This window comes from Onychostruthus taczanowskii, unplaced genomic scaffold (genome assembly GCF_017590055.1).
Source record: "Onychostruthus taczanowskii isolate IOZ18803 unplaced genomic scaffold, ASM1759005v1 scaffold3, whole genome shotgun sequence".
Classification (NCBI taxonomy): Eukaryota; Metazoa; Chordata; class Aves; order Passeriformes; family Passeridae; genus Onychostruthus; species Onychostruthus taczanowskii.
Genome location: NW_024500349.1, coordinates 15,633,712 through 15,656,195, shown reverse-complemented (window position 1 = coordinate 15,656,195; position 22,484 = coordinate 15,633,712). Strand labels below are relative to the sequence as shown.

Genomic DNA, 22,484 nt, shown 5'->3' with positions numbered 1-22,484 from the left:
TCTGAAACAGCTGATCAAATTGCCTAATTTTCCCTCCAACAGATCATGGTTAATGGAGTGCTAAAAGTTTAAGTACATATTCTACACTCTGAAATAATCAAACATGAGCATTAGATGTCATCCACATGTATAAAACTATTCTTATGGCCTATTCATTTTTCTTATGGCCTAAATCTGGAATACCATAACACAAAGAGCAAACACCAACCAGTATTGATCCTTCATGATGTACATGTCCAGTTTAAAGTCTAATTCTTCCATTTCTTGTTTAAAGCTAATCACGATCTCTCGAATTATTGAATATCACCTACTCATTGTACAGACTGCTGCTTAACATTAAATTGGCACATGCTGCATGTAACACTGTGGATTGCCCAATCACCTGAGGATTATATGGCATACTGAATTTTCACTGAGCACATGGTCCTGTATTAAACTAGTAAACCTGATTTCCCCAGTTCCTTTTTATTCTCAGGCTTATTCTTGAATGGCTGCAAAAGGATTTTTAAACAACATAATCCAGCAGCAATAAGCCTGAGACATCCTTTTATAGTACTTCCTAAGAAAAACATTTTTGGGAAGTACAATTAAGTGCCATCTTTCAGGAAGTTCTAGTTATTTTTCCCCTGCTTTGAACAACAGTATGACTGAACTTGTATTTACAGTACCTATAAGGATTGACAAAAATCAGTGTACCACACAGATTAGAACTCCCCTTAACAGAAACCCATGGCAGCACCTGATAATTATTCAGCTAGGGAAAGAATGGGTAATACTAATATTGCAATCAGATGGCAAGTTTAAATGGCCCCACTGTAATATCCTGCACTGGAGCACACATTTGCAGAACTTGTCGCACAAGAATCCCTTCTAAAGATATTCTCAAATTTCCCAATCAGGTCTTCAATTTGACTAATCAAGGAAAGAAGATTCTTTGGTCCTTGGAAAGTGCTCTGAGAGGCCACATACTCAAATGTGAGCATGGCAGAGGAAGAGTTTAGGCTCAACAAGCAAGGAAAAAGACTGTGCATACCTTTAGCACGAAAAGTCAGTTAAATCTCATCTGGCAGAGACAGGACATACCTGTCTCCTCCACCATGGGATCTGCACCTTGGCCTCTTCCCTCAGAGTAACCTAATTCATAGCAGCAAAGAGTTACTACTGAAAAGGAAGCACAGAAGTGAGCTAAAATGGAGTGAACTGCTGCTTAAATTACGCTGACTCTCCTGGGTCCAGCCCAACAAGAGCTTTCTCAGAAAGGGTAATTGTCAATCAGGATACAAACAGTCTATTGGCAGATGCCACCTGAAGTGACAAAGCCCACCTCTAGGTTAAAGAAGCTGAAAAAAATAGCACATATAACTCCCAAAGCTAAGAAAACAATCAAAGTTAAGAATCTGCTAGTATCCTCTAAGTTATGTACTTCCAATGTGTAAGTCTAAGCTGCTATTGACAAGAAATCCATGAAGATCCTCAAGATGCCAATTTCCTTCAAACAACTTGTGTGCAAAATTGTGCTGTTAAATACCACTAGAATCAGCCAAACTGATTAGTTGTGCTGGAAATGGACCATACTAAACTTGTGATTGATCTAGATTATGCTTTAAATAGCACAGTTTCATAGCTACTTCAGTGCAGAAGAAAAGGCTGTCTCATTCACTCTGAGGTTAAGACTTTGAAACATGTTAGTGAATAAGTGACGTGTGTATCTTTAAGCAGCAACCCTGAAAAGTGATTTCTGAAGGATTCCATCCAAACACCAAAACCTTCATTTTTAATTTAGTCACTATTGATTACCTATTCAACATTACTCACAGTAGAATGTCTTCAGTTTTGTTCTTGCCAAATAACAGAATGACTAAGTTCATCATTAGAAAAATTTAGTTATTGTTCAAAGAGAAAACAAAAAAATACTTTATATAACTGCTTCCAATGAAGAACTAGCCTAATACCTATTTTTACAGGATCTACAGAAGTGCATCAAGATTCCCCACTGAAATAGCTTTCTTCCTGAACAAAAGCATTTGGACAAGGTGTATCAAGATATCCCAGAGGAACAGCCCAGCCAAAACAGCTGGGAACACCATTGAGCACATCTCTTCTAAGTCTATTAAAAACAGGCTCCTAGAAAGCTCACTAGGTGCCATGGCAGTATGGCCACACGTCACATGCACACTGAAATAATGATCAGCACAAACATGCACCTACGTCTTTTTGCAGTCTAGCCCTCTGCTCTCAAAATAATTACGACACAAGAAACAGCAGGTAGTTTTCACCTGAAGTATGTACCTGCTAAAGGCAACAGAATCAGCATTCCAGAAGTTTTTTCTCCTTCCTATCACATTTATGGAAAGATGGAAGTGTCTTAATGATCTTAGTTTGCTAACTCTTTCCTGAACTCTGTGAAGTTTTTCTCCAACTATAATCTTGTTCACAGAACTTGCAAGTGAGGTCCTGAAGCACTGGCAAAAATCAACTCATGTAAGCATGGCATTACAGAAGAGACCATTTTGAAAACACCACTGTTAACACAATATATTGGTAATTATGCTCATACCAGAATGACCTTCTGATGTTGTGCACATAAGAGTGTCATACTGGTATAACTTAAAGCCTAATAAGCTACAGGTCTCATCTTTTTCAGATAAAATATTCAGCCAAAGTAAAGCTTTAATCACAATAGAACAAGTTCTTTGAAATGCACGATTATAGCACTATGGGTACATTCCAAGATATCTAAATTGACATCAGCTTTCTCTTCTCACAAAAAGAACAGTAAGATCTCCTGAAACATAAATAAATGATTATGCTTTTTTTCTCCAAATAAGTAGGGAAGAACAGGAATTAAGATTTAAATAATTTTTTAAAATAAAAATTCTAGTATGTCAAATTAAAATAACTAGCACCTATATGAAGACTAATAAATTGCCTTTAATGCTAATGCACCTGTCAAAATGCATGGACAGCTTCAAGCTCTTGAAAAAAATCTGCAAGCCACTCTTACTCAAGTTTACACACTGGTTTATTGGCACTAATGCCCTGGGTACAGGAAAAAAAAAAAAAGAACACCCAGCAAATCTCAGAAGTTCAACTTTGAGAAGTATGGCAGAAAACCAGGTTGAATTTTTTCCTCTACTGTCAAATAAGTAAAAATTCACATCTAAGAAATGTAAAATAGAGACGAGAACTCAGAATAAAAAAACGGGGGAAGAGGAACAAACAAAAAGTGCACCAGCTTTCTCAGAAAAGCAAAGCATGAGTTTTTCAGAATGCTCCTTTAGTGCTTGCTCCAAGCTAAGATGGAAGCAGGAAGTATCTGCTGCTTAGCATAGCACAAGCAAAGCTCCTGGCAGAACATACACTGAAACCAAACCCTTCAAGATATCCCAAGAGGAAACATTCCTCCCAATAAACAGTTAACAAGGACAAAAATTTGAACATATTTGAATAAAAATCAAGTCTTCAGTCTTCTTGAAGACACATGTAACATTTACTACAACATATATGCACACAGTACAATCTACTGTATGGTCTGCCAAAAGCATCCCATACAGCCACTCACAGGGTCCTGCACAGCAGCACAGCAACAGCAGCACGTGCCACTTGGCACAACTGACTGAGCAAAATTCCTGTTACAGACGGCGAACTCCTGCTTGTATGGGTTTGTGCTTTATTCAATTACACATACATACATACATAGTGCATTCCCTGCATTTTCCTCACATGGAAAGGTGTGAGCAAGAACCTAATTTAAGATTAGTGATACAATTCCTGCATAGCCTAAAAACCCCTGTACCTTAAATGACTGCAAACTGTCATATCTTGAAGTTTATGTAAATCCCCCCAAAGGGCTGAAGCAAAGTTAAGTTGTGGTTTCTAGTCAGCCTGGAGAATTAACCACCTCCAACAGCTTTCTTCTGGCTGTTTAATGTTTCAATGCTTTCTGTCAGCCAACTGTCTTCTAAAATGTTCTGACCTACAATTTTGATTAAGACATAGTGAAAACACAACGTTTCCTACAACACACCAGGGGAACAGGCAATTATAATACTTACTAGATGAGAACCGTCCTTAACTTCTTGTACTTGCTGCACCTGCGGTTCAGCCACAACTTTAGTGTCCTGATCAGAAGTCATGAGCTGTCTGCTTTTTGGCTGCTCAGAGAGAACTTTACTGGTCACCTTTGTAAGCTGCAGAAATAAGAAGACAAAAGATTCTGTAAGTGGTGGTTGAAATTCCTGAGAATCACAGCCACTCCAGACACGCCACCCTGACTCAGAGCAAAGGTCCAAAGAACTTCCACACAATTCATCGGGATTATGTGTCCAGAGAAAACATAAAATGAGGATAAAGCCATCTTGCAGATACACTCAGCTCCCAGTCACTGGCTGCCTTGGGATTACAGATGAACACTTGCCACAGCACTGGGCAGGGAAATTCCACTGGGAAAGTTTCTCTTGATTCTCACCTTACTTATTCAGACTGCATTTCAAATCATGACTTCTTCATACGACCTGCAGACTCAGACTCCACTCACTAAGAAGCATTTAGTCACAAACTAACCTTTCTTCTATAACCACTTTCATGGTCACTTTATCTTTGCAAGATTTAAGAAGCATGTTACAACAGTTCGGGGCTAGACTAGCAATGCTCAACCAGTTCTTCTGCTCCATCATCCCAAAATCTTATTTTATTTGATTAAACAAGTAAAAAACGCAGTAGAGTTGAAAAGTCTGACAGTGACATTGCTTTGAAATTTGAGGCTATTATTTAATGCTGTTATTTTTTAAAGTCTCCAGAAAAACAATAAAAGCTAATTTAAAGCATGAAGGCTCAAAGTAAATACTGAGGTGTGAAAATCAGGCATTTTAATTTTTTCTTTTCTAAGAAGACGTAAAATGCTTTTTCAGGTTTTTTTTTTTTTCCATAGGAAATTCCAGTACTGTATCTGTAACAATGCATGAGAGGGATTTATTGCCTTCAAGTTGGTGACACCAGGCATGCAATCTCCTTAAAATGAAAACTGAAAGATTTGCAGCACATGTAAGTTAATGGTAATGTTCCATTCTTTAGAAACATAAGCTCCTTTCAGGATACCTTGACTCCAAGACTAGAATTAAGAAGACTTTCAGTCTAGAACATTATGGCTCTCCATGAGTCTCCTTTACACTGTATTTTGAGGTGGACAAAAGCAAATATCAAATGCAACTGACTGAATACATTCCAACATTTTCAAGGAAAATTATTACGCTCAGCTATTAACTGATTTGAGCACCTGTATTACAGGAGTATGCAAAAGGTGTTTTGTACATACAGATGAGGAAACAAATATACTGACATCTGCAAGAAGATGAACATTTCAGCTTACATGAACAGTTACTTATTACCTTGTGCTATTGAAAAGTATGACTTCAAAAGAAACACGAGTACTGTGTCATTCATGTTCTCAGAAGTTTCTTTTCTTAACACTAATGTCTCTCACCTTGGAATAGAAACTAATTAAGGAAGAATGGTGAAGACAAAAAACCACATTAAAATGGAACTAAAAAATTACACTATCCCTTCACAGTGTTACACACAAATATACTCACAGGTTATGTAACAAAGTCTGGAATTCATTCAGGATGTTTATATTTTATAAAATAACCAAAAACCATCCTCAGGATGAAAGCAATTTTTTAAAAGCAGTATTAAATAGCCAGACTCTCTGTTGCTCAAAGCCATGCATGGGAAGAGGTAGACACTTTAGCACTGCATGAAGTGTCTAAGCTTCTTGGAGAACACTTCTGTTCATGTTTTTTTAAAGAAATTGTGTTTAACCTTTCCAAATTTTGGATTAATTTTTCTTTCTAAAAATAGCCTAAGACACCTTACTCATTTCACATTCACTGTATGTAACCTCCACTGCTGTTCATACTACCCTTGGGCATAGCTTTAGTCCAGATTCATAAGCTAAAGGCTACTTTACAGAAAGTATATTTCAGTCAGCAATGGTGGTATCTACTCAGCATTTTGATCCCCAAATCTATGTTAAGGTACCTCTTAAAATCCTTCTGTCACCTATTTATCTCATATATTCCCATTCCCTTCTAGGATCAGCCTGTCCAGAGCCATGCTGCAATCTCTTCCATCCTCTAGTACATAGTGTTAACACCAGAACTTTTTAAGTCTATAGATAAGGAAAGGGAAGGGAAACAGCTGCAATCATATGAATCTGTCAAACAAAAAGTGAAGTTCCACTATATATATGTCCTTTAAAGCATTTGCTGACTGGCCATCAAGCACAAAATACCCAGCTAAACCATTAACTGCAGCTGAGGACAGACAGGTTGTCAGCTAACCTGACAACACACAACTGCAGTGTGCACATTGCAACTCCAAATTCCTTGGGTAAGCCACCAGCAATTAGAGCAGCATATCACTCTACTGCTTTTCAGAAGTCCCTTCCTTAGATGAGATTATGCAAGATGCTTATCACAGGCCAAGTCTAGATTGAAGCCATAGGTAACTTTGCTTACTCAGACTAATAATCATATTCTCATTAGACACACGGATTTGTTGTGATACACACCACACTAATACCACTCACCTTGTAAACAAATTATTTTTAGTAATTACAGTGTCAAACCCATGTATTTAAGTTGAATTTTGATCACTCAGGATCAAAATGGCACCCCAAACAACAGCAATAAAGTAATTTGTTTGAAACCTGCTTTCCAAATCCCATGATTTTAACAATGATTAGCCTTTCCTTTATGCAAATAGGCAAGCCATACACAAAGATCCCAAACACAGAAGGAGGGAGCTCTTCTGTTGCAATTTTTCTTCACTTAATACATCCCACTGCTACAAGTCTGCAGGATGACAAGTGCTCAGCTGCAAAATCCCAGTGGCTGTGAGATACTTCAAAACGACTTCACATGCAGGGCTGTTCTGGAAAGTTAATGCCACCTTTTCTACTGCAGAGCTGCCACTTATTGGACTCCTAGAGAACAAAGCCCACATGACAGCAGACTCCCATGACTATCATGTCAGAGAATACAAGGGCTGTAGAAAGAGGCAGTAATACTTCACAGAAGAGAAAACCAATAAAAATTATGGAAAGTTAAAAGCTCCTTGTTGATATGTTTTAGCATGTTTTTCATTAGTATTGATATATCTCTTCATATAAAAGCTTATTTCTACAAACCACAATCAATAGCTGGTAATTCTAGAAACCACAGGTACAGACTCACTGAAAGAGTTTATCAACAATTAGTGACAAGTTAAATGGAGCATTTTAATGCAGCAATAAAAATTATCATCCAACTGAAGAGTTAACTTGTCCATGACTTTAAAAGATACGGTTTACCAGTCAGCAGTTCAATGTATCTTTGCATAAATAAATGTTGCAGCAATAAGCAGGAGACATTCAAGAGAAAAATGCAAGTTGGCAAACCCTTTTGGGATAGAGATAGCACTACCTACAGCAGAACATTGAGCTATCACAATCAAATGGCATTTTTTTCATCACAGAATCACAGAGCAGTTTTTCAGCTGAAAGGGACCTTTTGAAGGTCATTTAATCCAACTCCTCTGCGAGAAGCAGGGACATCTTCAACTAGATCAGATTGCTCAGAGTCCTGTCCAACCTGACCTTGAATGCTCCCAGGGCTGGTGCATCCACAACCTCTCTGGGCAACCTGTGCCAGTGCTTCACTGATTTAGAAGCATCCATTAATTTCAGCTCTGCAAATGCATATACTAAACCACTGTATCCTTCTGGCTTGCCATTTGGCCATCACAGAGTAATAAGTCAAGTTCAGCAACTTGAGAATAACTCTGTTCTTAACTCTGCTACAGACATTCAAGTACTTATTTTGACAATTACCTAACCCAAGAGAAACTGCCTAGATTTTATTGAGACTTACCAAAAGTAGTACAAAGCCAGTTTGTAAATAGCCAACACAGAAAAGTTTAAAATAAAGGAAAAACATTTTTCTTTAGAAACAGCACAATATCCAAACATGTTTGCTTCCTTAAACTGTAATACATTGCTCCATCTGCAAAACTAGTAATTGCAACAGCAAGGACAAGAGTGCCCTATTACTCGTTTTCTCATTAGTCACCCTTCACTTATACAGATCTGTCCCTGTGGACACCTGAGGAGTTACAAGAATATTTTCAGGAGGGACTGAGACCATCTGGTCAAGCAACACGGGTATTTCAGCCTACTGGTTTCACTCTGCAACATCTACAACCACCTTCACAAACAGAAAGATATGGGGTTTGCTTGGGGTAGGGGAGAGGTTGATTTTTAAATTTTTTTTTGTTTGTTTGGGGTTTTCATGAGGTTTTTCTGGCAGATGTAGTGTTTTGGGTTTTTTTAAGTTGACAGCATGGTTCTTCGCTGTCAAGTGTTTTCAAAACCATCTAGTTATAAGAATTCCATCATTTCAGAAGATATCAGATACAAACCAGCAATGGCCTACAGAATGACTACACAGATAAGTGCACATAACCACATGACCACTCTTGCCTGCGTGCCAAGCCAAGCAGAGCTGGGACTGCTCTCATCCAAAAGCCACACGTGTGTGTTAGTGTGGTACCAACATCCAGCTAACCTTTACACTGCATTTTAGTGCAGGTTTAGGTTTCTTGGTACAGGCAGAGTTAATGTGCAACTGCCTGAAGGTATTTATAAACACACTGCATCCACATGTGCCACAACCCTGCAAACTATTTGGAAAAGACAGCTATCTCCTTGATTGTTACACAGCAAACAAAACCCCTACTGCTCTTGCTGACCTCCCTAGAAACCTCCCTGAAGTGTAGCCCCCCAATCGTCCTGCTTTCATTATAGACAGCTCTACTTTTTCTCATTCATATTCAAAATGTGCTTTTCTGCAGTCTGTTTCTCTGTCTAGAGTTACTATAGTCTGAGTAGCAGCATGCGTTCTCTCAATCAAATCAGTCACATAGATCTGTTATTTAAAAACATGCAAAACCCCAAACAACGCTCTAGGGCTGAGATCTTGCCTGCCAACTTTCAGCCCAGAGTAATCAGCCCTTAAAAAGAGATTTACAAATGCAAGTGCTGACAACTAACTTTCAACCCTGTGAACAGCAACAGCATAAAACAAAAAAAGCTCACTAGAATAAAAGAAATTTTCACTGCTCTTCCAGCAAGTACAAACAAAAATAGATTTGAGTTTGGCTTTGTGCAGAATTCTTCCTAGCAAACATTTTAGAAACTTTAAACACAGATTAAGTTTTCACAAGGCTAATACAGAAATACACTTCAGTAACATGAGAAAGCTTAAAATGTTTTCAAAACAGAGGTGCATTGCTTAACTTGAGCCTCATAACAAACTTCCAGCTGCAAGCCAGAAATCCTCTTTCTGTTGTGAGAGAGGACACACTTTCTCACCATCTACCACACACTTGTGTACCCATGAGGATCACAACACCAACAGCAGAGGTAATCAGAGCTACCACTGACCTCAGCTCTGAAAAGTTTCAGCACCTGCTGAACACATCACATAGACATTTATATGAGAAATAAGAGATGCCTTTCCTAAAAATATGCCACAATTTTAATACATTAGCTCTTCTTAAACAAAGTTTAACTTTTCTTTATTAGTTTCACCAGCTCTGTGAATAGCCAAAGGATATGTAATATATCAAGAGTTAGTCATGTTCTCAGTCTCAGTAAAGGTACCAACTCAGATACAGGATATATGGTTAAGCTTATACAGCATCATTAAGTTAAAATGGAAAAAACCTAATCCTGAAAGGCTGAGAGTTTCCCTCTTAGTGTCATAAGCACTGATACAAACTTTCAATTTTCATCAGGCGGTTGTTCGAGGATACTTTCAAAAAAAACATCTCAGCTGTTAGAGCTGACCCATCATCCTGCTGCATGGAGCACATGCTACCGTTCTGTAGATGAATAACATCATCCATCTGTATCATGCTCACAGAGCAAACTTGTGACAGAACTCAGGGATTTCCATCTTTCCCTTCAAGGTAGGAAATCAGTTTCTTTCCAGAGCAGATGTGACCAGCAATCCAGCTTTCAAAGGATGGCATTATTTAAACTAAAATATACTGTGAAGAAGTTCCATCACCACAGCAGATAATATAGCTGCGAATGAGAAATCTTAACAGCACCAAAAGCATATCTGTTTGTGGTCATCTCTCCAATCATCACTGTGCCTACATCAGTTGTAAAATCTCTATTACACAACAGCAATTAAAAAGCTGACACGACATAAATATTTAGTCACAGCATGTGTCTACAGAAGTCTTGAATGTACTACTATTAAAAATCATCACAAGGTCCTCAATTTGTTTGACTGCTGATGAGCTAAACAGCTGGGGAAAAAGTTGAAAATTCACCTCTGGAGCTTAGTGTTTAGAGCCAGTGATTTATGAAATCTGTCGGATGAAGGTTTCAAAACATACAAGCACCCAGGGTATGTGCCAGCATGGTGGCTGGAAAGTTAGATTTCAAAAAACCCGAGAAAAGTACCATTGGATTTGTTTCAGTTTTCCTTCCTGCCAAGAAATTACTTATGCCCCAGCACTCTCCAGAGTAATGCAACTTCTGGGTTCCTGAAGAGGAACACGGACCTAAGCACTAGGGGCAAAGCTGCAACAAAACACTTGGAAGACTCAAGGCACTTCAAAATGCACAAGACAACCAGGCAATAGCAAGAAATACAGTGTCAGAAGAACAATTAAACCTTAAAGCTGTACCTTTTTTAACATCCTTCAATAGAAAACACAAATCATTTAGAGCTGCTGCTGCAGCTACTTCACAAGTTGGGTTTTTTTAAATCCCTTTTGTTGTTTTTAAGGTTGACGGCCTCCAAAACTCTTCTGCAATTCTATTAATTATCCCTTAAAATGTCATCTCTCCTTTAAGAAAGACTGAAATAGTAAATCTTGCTGTTTAAAGGAACGCTGCATTTTTTTTATTTAAAGATCTATGAAACATTTCTCTGTGAGGCTTCCGAAGCAATTTACAACTCTCATCATTTACCGAACATTCTCACTCACACAGAAACCTATGTGACAAAGAGCACACCAGAACTGATTACTCTGCAAGTCTGGAAATCCAGATCATTACAGTAATTAGCTGTCCAAAAGATGCCAAGCAGCAAGTTACTAAACAAAGGTGATAAAATACCAAAGAAACCTGATACTGGTAAATGATAAGGACTCTGTACAGAGGCATACGAAAATCTCTTTCAGTGAAGAGCAAGAAAAATGGGAAGAGAGTAAAGTTACAGTCTTACTCAGTACCTCAAACAAGAAGATGATGTCAACAGTGCACAGAAGATAACAGCATGACCTCCTCCAACAAAAAAAATTATGATTTATCATTTTTTTTGTATCTAGCCTTTTATGCACTGTATTTTAAATATATGTGCATAACGAAAACGAAATAATTTCACTACACTGAATGGTCTCTCACAATTTCTGCTGTTCTCCTGCATGCCAAGAAACTACACGTGCAGTTACTATCTGATGTGCACTCAAACATCACTCCAGAGACGGACCAAGAAGCCTGTGGATCACATCCTCCTCAGTAATCTAATAAACCAGATGTTTAATGGCATATAACCTAATAAAAATCTTACCCTTTAAGAATACTAGGAGTGCCTACCAAGCAGGAATAAGCCATTAGGAAGAAATTTTTTATGCCTTATAAGAGTGTCATGTGCCTTGAAGACAAGAGTGACTGTGTCACGAGCAGTTTTCAGTTTGCTTACAGCTTGTTCGCAGTTTTCAAGTCTGAAGCAGCACTCTCCTGACTGCAGGCTGAAGCACATTACATTAAGAAACTCAACTCATTAATTAACAGGAGTTGCTTCATGTTGCACATCCATCACAAAGCCACAAGCTTGTTTTCCTCACTGTAAGGGGACCAACAGTACACACCCTGCAGGTTATTCATAAAGGTATATATTTAATTTCTATTACTACTATCGTGTCAGATAAGATATTTATCAGATGATGATTTCAAAAGTACCACACTTAATTAAAATTCATCTCTCAACTCTCTGATTTGTGCATTTTCTAAGAAATCTCTCAAATGGCAGTTAAACTGTTAGCAAGTCAACCAATCGTGACAATTCTGAACAGAAAAGTGGAATGCTAACTTAATATAAATTATCGTAGTTCTCCACAACCCATTCTGTCTTGATAAGCTGAATGCAGAATTACACATTCTACATTCATTACCAAGGCCTACAAAGAGCAGAAAACAGCTCACATTGAATGAAAAGGTCTTTTAACTTTCTCAGGAAAGAGATCAGAAATTTGTTACTCAAACAGATTAGGTAAGCATCTTGAAGTATAATGATTTTCCACTGAAATGCTCCATCCCTTACATTTGCCTTCCCTTATATCCCTTGCCCTCCCTCATATTTGTAAGCATTTGTCTTCCTGCCTACTTCCCAGCTCTGGTGCAACTTTTTACTTTTCCAGGAGGGAAAACATCACCAGCAAGAACAGAATTTGAATAAATTTGAACACTCCCTTCTCCAGGTAAACAGAGAACTACACAGTAGTTGCCTGCACATGCACTCTACTTCTGTGGCCACCAGAACAGCAGTAGAGGAGAAAGGACTCAAGCTGAATGCCTGGTGGTATTAACCCTTCTGTCCTGCTCTAGGAAACCAGGACTTCAGTTCTGAGTGGAACTCAACAGCTTAGGACCACATCACTCTGCTGCTGCTGTTACAAAGCACCACCAATTAAAAAAAAATAAATAAACAATCCAAAACCAAAAAAGGAAAGTAAAAGCTACAGTAACATATCTGCAGGACCTTCACAACAGAAACCCCAGCAAATTTAACATTGCCTGTACTGAATTAAAGAGTGAAAGGACAGGCCAGTGCAAGCCACTGCCTCTTCTGCACTGAAATATTCACAAAACTAATTAAGCATAAATACAGGGTAAACAATGCTTTAAAGTAGCTACAGAATGACAACCTTGGAGCTGGACCCCACACTTCACAGCACTTCATATCTGCCTCTGCTTCCAAACTACATTTGGAATACACTTGTTAAATAAGCCTAACCATAGAGGCAGACTAATTCTTCATATAATCTTCTAAAACCAGACAGCCTAGATAATGACTAAGTATATAAACCCCCTTATATTTAATCCCAACATGGGTTAAGAGAAACTGCAGGATGTGATGGAAGCTCCTTCCTTTGGCAAGATTTTTTCTTTAATTAATATATTTTTAATAACTGATTAGGTTCTCATCAGAGCATAGGCATCATATATTATATGCATATACTAATGCACTATTCACATTGATTTCTTGTAACATTCCCACCCACCTACAAGGCAACAGCCTATGCTTGCAGTGTCCAGTGCAGTAGGATTCTGATCTGCTAACACAAGTCACAGCTGAGGCAATACAAAGAAAAGTCTTAATATTTTCACTAATATGCATAAATTTAACTGCTAAAAATGTTTCCTTACTACACAAATATTAATTCTAGATGTTTTAGGGTGGTCTTTGATAGGCTAATTGGATTTTTGCTGAAAGTCAAAGTTCTCAATAACTTCAGAGGTCTTTATGCCAACAAATTAGCTAGGAGACTGTTCCAGGCTTTTAATGTAATACCAATATTTAATATCAAATACTGCTCACTGATCCAGAATTTGTAATTTCATGCAAATATTAAATGATGGGGGGAAAAAATGATGGAAAGCATTACAAAAGTATGTTTCTAAATTTTAGCACCACCAAATACAAAACCTCACCTAAATCAAGTATCATCCATGTTGCTTGTTTTCGCTAATGTGACATGAGTCAAAAACTGCACACTTCCGTACACAAAGCAGAGCAATTGATTAGAAACCATAAATTGAATTGGTGAGAAAATTCAAGCTTGCTCTGGAGTAGACAGGGCAGGAGCAAATACCTGTTGGCACTAATGACTGGGTTTCACAAAAACTTGCTCATTCCTGTACTATTTTTAAATAGTCATTTACAGAACACTACATGATAGCTTAAACTCTTGGAACTCTTAAAATAGGCCTGTATTGCTCTTTCCCATGGCCAGCCAAGACTTCATGGAGAGATTAACACGGCTATCAAAAAACAGACCTATAATCTACTTCATTCAAACTATTCTTTATTTTGACAGGTATCTCCAGCAGTAAGTTTACTCTGGCACTCTGGACACCAAGTCTGTCTCATCCTACCATACCTTCTCTCAATTCATGCACATATGAGGAATTATTATGCAAAGACAATATCTTGCATAATAATGTATTTTCTTTGTTTCCCTTCCTTCCCCACATAGCTGGCCTGCTCTCACTTAACCAGTGAGGTGGGTTTTTTTTTTTTTTGTTGTTTGCTTTTCTCTAAAGTAGCTATTGAAGGGAAGTAGAAGATTAATTTTCCTATTCCTGTGCTGAAGGAAACAACAATTAAGCATTCTTCACTTCAGAGCAGTGAAGTCTACAGAGACTATTGTACTTTCACTGTGAGAGACAGTTTGAGTCTAAGACAAACTGATTCCTAACTTGGAGTGAAAACTAGGAAGACAGTAAACTTCGCTGGATAACATACCAGCACCTCAGCATGTCAGGCTCACTGCGAGCAGACCTGTCATTTCATAAATTCTGTTTGTTTAACCAAACATCTGCCAGTTCTACATTATTTTACTAGTTGCTTCAAGTTTTTAAAGCTGAGAGGCAGCAACTGATGGTCTATTTGGCTTTTCCCAGCTCTTCAAAGAAACAGTAAATCTTCAAATGCTGTAACACATGACGAGGCTCCAGGAGGTTTAGCACTTGCTTAGAAGGAACAAGTTAAATGTTGTGCATGAAGAGTATGAGTTTGGCAATGCTGGGAACAACGAACTTCCTTGTTTCAATTACTGAATGTTCCTCCTCACGATTTACCAATACCAGCTCTAAGTTTTCCGCATTCTTCACTACACTGCTAACCAGAGAGTGGCTGAAGCACTCGCAGCCTGCCTGTGACTCCAGGCAGGACACTTGGCAAAGGTGAAGGAAACAAATAACCCAGCTTCGCTGGCCAGGATTTTATGAACATTGTCTTCCTCAGAAAAATTCCAAAGTTGGCAGAAGCAGATGCAGTATTTTATGATGGAAGACAAGACTAAAAACACCACTTGAAGCTATAGGGTTAATATTTAGTGCAGTTCCAAGGGTGAGGTTAGAAGTCTGACCTTCTTTAGCAGATCTTAATAGTCTTATCTTAGAATATTGCTATTACTTGGATTCCATGTTTCAAGTCTGCAATCAGCATTGCACTTAAGCAAGAGGAGGTCAAAAGCTGCATATGGAATTTCCAGGACCCTTAATATTAGTACTTTGAATTTTTATTTAAGACACATACACAGCTTCACAGCCAATTTGCCAAGGTCTTTATCATGGCATTCTGGGACCATACAATAAACTCCTAACTCAGAGAAGCAGAAATCTAACACCACGGATCTCAAACTCAAATGCACACAGAACTAGAATTCTGGAAAAGATTTGATGGAAACCAAAGGGACAACCATTACAGTCCTCCTGGAATATGTCTTGCCTCACAACAGGCCTGAGAAAACTAAGAGAGAAGAAGATCTATACCTACATAAAGTTGAAGTGAGAGGCATATATAACAATGTACGATGTTGATGATGCCAGAGATAAGCAAAAAGGTACAGTGACAATTTTTGTTCCAACACGAATGTATACAGCAATGCAGAGACTTTCAATAAACAGTCATTCTGCAAAACAAACAGCCTGGGATGAACTCCCCTCAATCTCTGGTTTTTGTTTTTTTTTTCAGATGACTTGAAAAGCATTCATTGACCTAAAATGTTAGTTTAAGTTTTGAAACATCTTCAGGACCAAATCTAAACTGAAATTTAACTACTTATAGAAGAAGCATGATTTAACTTTAAGGTTTTGTAAAAGAAAAGGAAACTAATGTTTTTTTGCAAATGATTATTTCATTAACCTCTTCACCAAAAATAGAATTTAACTCCAATAATCCAGTCATTTTAGTATTACTTCCTCTTTTAATAAAGGCTACCATCCTCCATTACAAGCTTCACCGAAACCAGAAGCAGCTCTTGCTTAGTTTTAAATCACTGTATGAAAGACTATCACCTCCTGGGTGCACATTTGTTCAGTTGGAGCACCCCACCTTCCTAGAGTATCACTGTAATCAAAACTACTGGTAATTCAGGTTTTGACTCACAGTTAAAGGATGGACTGCCAGTATTTTAGTTTGGATTTAATGACAATAATTCTTCCTTGCAAGTCAAAATAACTGGGCACAGGCCTTTCTAAAAATTCCACTTATTCCTTGAATCCAGTTAGAATACACAATGTTAACTAAGAAAATTATAATTATAAAATATAGACTATAAGCTAAGCTGTAACGTATGTTCATTAAAAAGAGTCCCTTCCCTTCTTGATAGCATAATTTTTTTGACATTATTATGAAGAACTGGACAAGAAGCTTTAAATTTGAGCAGGGACACAAATCCAAGATCCTGGAGAGATGCCAATGTAGACAATGATATTCTGACCAAATTGTTTGCTTTGCTGCTTTAAACAGCAGCACAGTGACCATTTGCTGTCCCTATCTGTCAGGCAGCAACAACATTGAATGGGAATGAAACTCTGAGATAAGACTGCAAATTCTGCACATACACGTAGCTCAGCACCTAAAGTAACTGTGCCCCAGTACATTCCTCACTTCTGCTCCACTTTTTAATTCCTAGAACAAGAACCAGAAACCAGGAGGATACATCCAAACCTCTGAGCACAAACCCTCAGCACTAGGGCATGGAAAAGCCAGCTACTTTGGACATTGGCCTGTTGATTCATCAGCTCCTTGTTTGAACAACAGTCAGAGTCAGACGCTGTTGTGGGGCAACCTGTGACAGCATCACAACCTGTGAAAATACGCATATGGATACCAACAGTGACCCAAAACAAAACCATAAAGCTGCCAAGAGACATCACTGTAAAGCTTTCAAACCTTTTATTAACTTTCTGCCAAATGAGATTTATGAAATGATGTTTTTCTCAACATAGTAACTATTTAACTAATATTTTGTTTCTCGGGTTTCCCTGTCAGATCACTGGCATCCTGTAATTATAAAATACTTTACTTAAAACAGACTGCAGAACATTAGATAGGCCAAGAAACACTGATAAACATTTTTAAGAGAGTAACAGAAATCCACAGTGTTTTAAGCAAGTTTGCAATTCCACTAACAAGACAGAGGGAAGTCTGCATTACGAATAGTACCAATAAAGTATTCACCATTGTTGCTCACTTCCAGAAGTCAGAAGGGAAGGGCCAATAAGAGAGAATTAACCCATCCAAAGGGAAAAACCACAAGAAATCTGAAAGCCAAATAAGGTGATACAGTATTTAGACTTTGAAAAAGCCCAGCACTAGCTTCAGATAAAATAACTGTATGTTCTTCACACTGAAACTCAGTGTATTCCTGAACATATTCCATGTGAAATTCTGATAGCATCTGAAGGTGTAATTTCCAAAGTCTGTGTTGCCAGTGTTTCCTGTTTTCAATAATGAAAGTGACATGGGCATTTTAGAAAAGAATCCCTAACAGATAAAGCAATTGTGCCAATTCACCACAGGCTACCATGGCAGACAGATGTCTATACACTTCTATAGGCATCTGCATTTCTATCTATATGTGCAACAGTCCAGAACTCAAAGTTCTGTATACCTGCCTTAGAGACACGTACGCTGAACTCGATATATCTGTGAACTCTACATGGCCACAGAGGCAATCCAAAATAAACCTTTACTGTAGGATATGCTCTCTGGAACACCAGCTCCTTACATACCAACAGCCTTATGAGAATAACAACAGAGCTGCTGGAAGTGCAGAGGTGGCAATCCATTCAGCTTATGAACAACTGATTCCTTTTGTATTACATCATTCAACTACCCATTAAGGAGCTGGACTGACAGGATCCAGAATATGCATAGCCCAGCCCTCCCTGGTAAACGAGAGCATTCGAAAAGATTAAGACTCAAAGAAATTGGTGATTCATCAGGGTGTCAAAACAGCGCTTCCCCAATTCCCAGCGATGTTCTAGGCCAAGCAGCTAGCCATGTATTAGTAACCTCTGTCAGACTTCCAATTTTGGAGTTAATTGTTGTTCCTGAAACACATACCCAGACACAAAATACCTGCAGCAGCACACATCACAGAATGAACACTGCCACGGCTACCCTAAGCACACATTTATGCTGTATTACAGTCACACCTAATTTGAGCACTCCAAAGTGCCTTTGTTGTCTGCAGGTATTGCTCTGCAGCACTTGCTTCTGAACGGGGGGGGCACCCTCCTTTAAAAAGGGTATGGAACAGCTACACACACAAATGAGAAAGACCAACGATTTCATAAATCCTTGGCTCCATCACATCACCAAAATTTAAGTACCACCAGCTGGGAGCCAATTAACAGAAATTGTTTCTAGCTTGTAATACTTTCAAGGAACTTGAGTAGATGAATGGGTGGAACAGAAATTGACTGCTGGTCTCCTATTTCTAACAAGTGCCTCAAACTTGCTGGTTGTATACACATTTTTATCATTAGACAGTCAAAGTCATTATATGCTTAAAGAGAAAAGAAACAGGCTGTTGGAACAGCAATGGGTCTTCTTCAATTATCTGGTATTTACAGTACAGAAAGGTTTTTTGATAAGGTGAAATATCACTCAGTTTTATATTCAGTGAAGTTGCTTTAGAATGCTATTTTTGTGTTTAACTATTACAATACACTAGCTTGCCTTGAGTTTAGCACAGAGGAGTTAATGCACAGGAAAAGAAAACAGAGCTTTCCCAAAGCATTAGCTTGAAAATGCAAATACAGTTAGAACCAGTGCCTTTGACAAAGCATATTATCAGTTCAGGGAAGAGGTTATATGTGTGTGTCTTCTCTTTTTTGAGGGATCACAAACTTTGAAAGAGCGCTAGTTTTAAGTTTTGTATCACTTTCCCCTCCCTAATTCAATCAGTGGCTTCTGTGGTGAAATCCACTCGTCTAGACCTTGTATATTGACTAAAACCCACATAATCCAGAGTGTTAATTTCAGCACGTGCATGCCTTGCCTTCAGAACAACATTGCTCAAACACCTTTCCAGGGCCTTTACTACAAGAGTAGCTTTTATTCTCATCTTCTGCACAGCTCTCCACATATCATTGCCTATTTCAAAACTGCAGGGAGAGGGTTAATTTTCTTCCTTACAACGTCCTGTTTTGTAACATCCTGTCCTTCCTACTCATACCTGTGTGCCCATTCTGAATGCAAATGCAGGAGACTTCCAATACTCCTGTTAGCTGAGTAGCACTGACTACATGCAGGAAAAAAAAATGCAGCCTGAGATTATTTTCTACAGTTATGTCTAAGACTTAGACAAACCTGTTGTCCAAAAATGTCATTTTGCTAGTAAATGCTTAGAGGAACAGAGAACTTTGCAAAGCACACTTATTACACCTTATGGCATGTAACAGTTTCTCACATGTGTGCATACATGCACGTGCACACAAATCACACTCTCAAAGCCTAATATTCTCCAGACTCCAGAACACATTTCTTTGCTTGCTTCGTCTCCTTCTGCCAGCAACAGCCCTCCTGACACTGCATTTGTGAGCTACCTCCACAGGCACCTTTGCACCTCCAAGGCAAGAGTGCTCTTCTTCAAGATCGATAAGGCTGCGGCCTTTGCAAAACCTGCTCCTTCCAACACAGGCACAAGAAAAGTCAAGTCAAGTGCTTTACATTCTTATTTCTGTGCCTTACCTGTTAATTTACGAGAAAGTGAATGCCTGATGAATATATATAGACACCATGGAATTAAACATTAATAGTGCTGAAGGTCCTAAAAGCCACCTAGTTTTAAAAAAATCAAACTGATGGAATACATCTACACCTAATTACTTTGTTTTCTGTAACTCCTTTTTTGCTACCTTTAAGCTGTCACTTTAGATTTGTCATGCACTATGGTCACAAACATGCCTTTTCCGTGTCTAGCATGTGCATTTTGTGAGGTAATGTAATAAATATTTAACAAAGAGTTTATATTACCATGCCAATTAAGCTCTCAACTGATTTAAAGCCAAAGCTGCTGCGAGATATGAGACTTAATAAGGGACGCAGCAACAGATCAGTACAGAACATGTAGATTAGACAAACCTGACTCTATTGACTTTGCATTTCAGTAAATAAACCAAGGATTTAACTTCACTCTAATCAAAATAAAACATCACCATCAGAGACTGCCTACATGGTTTCTGTATGCCTCAAAGAAATAAAAACCCCCAAACAAAATCCCCAAGCCCCCATAACTGCCTCTAGTTCCAGATCTTCTGTTTTGCTCTGTAATGAAACATTTAAGACACAGCCCCATGTCTAAGCAATACTTATAATAAATACATATCACTCATTTGTACTTTCTGTGTGTATACTGGCACTACAGCCAGCCATAAAAAGCAACCAAGGCAGCACATACTTGTGCTGACACCTGTAGTCCCTCGCAGTGTTTGAGTATAAATGGGTAAAAAAAACCTGGAAAAATTACAAGGTAAACAGTTCAACCTAACCCAGAACACTGTGTGTGCTTAAGGACCCGATTACATACAATTGCTTATTAAGGAACATCCAAGAGATCAAATGCTCTCAATTTTCTGCTTATAAATTCAATGTTTGTAATTCATTTAAGCAAAACTTTTACCTCTGTTTGAATAAAGATTATTTTTTCCCCAAAATGTAAGACTAATTAAATGTAGAAGCAATTACGGGTTCCATATAAAGAGCATACCCACATGAATGACAACACATCTAGAAGAATAAAATTTTCTGTAGACATTATACATAAAATATTTACTGCTTTCTGTATGCATATTATCAGGCCTCAGCCTAGTTTTCACCTCCCACAAAAAAGAAATTAAAATATAAAAATATTAATGTTTTTCTAATAGTTAAGCGAGTAAGCTGATTAGCTTTATATCTTGAGAACTGACTTGAAGAAATGCTTACAAATCAGCGGGGAGAAGTGAAAGTTCAACTGATAAAAAGTTACCAGACCAGAATCAAAACCCGAGAGTTGTGAAATACCAGCAAGTTGAAAAAAAAAAAATACAACATGCTTTGACCTTTGAGAATTCATCCAATCTGTAAAAAACAGATAAGCCTGACATGAAACTTCAACCACAAGACAGACCTTACAATAGCAGTCCTTGAGGCAGTGCTTAAGAAAGATTCCTTCTCCAATTTTACTCAGGATTCAGAGGCCAACAAAACTAGGCCAGAGACAAGACGCAGAATCAGAAGCCAGAATTCCCATGGTTTTACCCCAAGAGTGACTCAAGTTTAAACAGTGGTTTGTAACCAGCTCTCTCTCTCTCTGTGGCCACAGGCAAGTCTTAACCACTTTGCCTCAATTCGCTTACCTGAAGAATAAAAATAATTATACTTATCTGCCACACAGGAATCTCATACAACAAACACTGTTTGGCAAGCACACATCTGTTTAAACTGCGGACAAAGCTACGTAGTAATTTTGAGCACCTGGACAAACTGAAACCGAGAGTGAAAACAACTTCGCTCAAGCAGCTACCGAAGCGCCCAACAACAACTCAATCCCGGGGGCAGCGCATCGGCCGTGCGCTCCCGCAGGGACCGCTCCGCAGCCCGGGCGCACCTCCGGCCCGCCGGCATTCACCTGCTCGGGACACGGCCGGCGTGGAAAGGCAGCGGCGTGCCGGGAGCGATGGGCAGGGGCCGGCACCGCCCGCTGCTCCGGAGGCTCCCGGCCGCCCATCCGCCCGGCAAGGCTCCGGGCGGGTCCCCCCGGCTCGCCCCCCTCCCGCTCGCCCCGCGGCACACGCGGCTCTCCCGCAAGGCCCCGTCGGGGCGGGGGCAAAGCTCACCCGCTGTGCCCGGGGCGGCGAGGCCGCAGTGCGGGAGCGGCCCCGGCGGCTCGCCCGCCCTACCCCCGCCACCACCGCGGCCCCGAGCCGGGATCCTCCTCCTCCCTCCCGTCTCTCCCCCGGGAACCGCCTCGGGTGGGAAGATGGCGGCTCCGGCCGCCTCCCCGGTGCGAGGGGCCGACGGAGCGGGGGGTGTCGCTCCCCCTTCGGCCCCGCCATCCCCCCGCACCGGGAGACGCGGGTGCGGAACGGCCCCGGCGGGCGCCGCCGCCCGGAGGGCGCGGGCCGGGCGGCCCCTCGCACTCACCTGTCACCAACAGCCGCCGCCGCCCTCGGGCCGGGGCTCGGCACGGGGGACGCGGGCGGGCACGGGGGAGGGGGGGCTCCGCCGGCGCGGGGCCTTTCACTCCTGTCGGGTTCCCGCGGGCGCCGGGGCCTCTCGCCGCGCCGCCGCCGCCGCCGGGGCCTCGCCGCCGGATGCCGTGAGGAGGAGAGCGGAGCGCGAGGCGGGGCCGAGGGGGCGCGG

At 39.8% G+C, this 22,484-nt stretch overlaps 1 protein-coding gene across 1 annotated transcript in view; it reads right to left on the bottom strand.

Moving 5' to 3' along the window:
• Positions 1-22,478, bottom strand: part of LARP4B (La ribonucleoprotein 4B) — a 53,985-nt gene extending 31,507 nt beyond the window's left edge. Inside the window, exons 1-2 of the mRNA XM_041408371.1 lie at positions 22,266-22,478; positions 4,056-4,190 (exon numbers count right to left, since the gene is read on the bottom strand). Coding sequence (XP_041264305.1) covers positions 4,056-4,136 — 81 coding nt within the window. The 5' untranslated portion in view covers positions 4,137-4,190; positions 22,266-22,478. The remainder of the gene's footprint in view (positions 1-4,055; positions 4,191-22,265) is intronic.
• Positions 22,479-22,484: the final 6 nt, after the last annotated feature.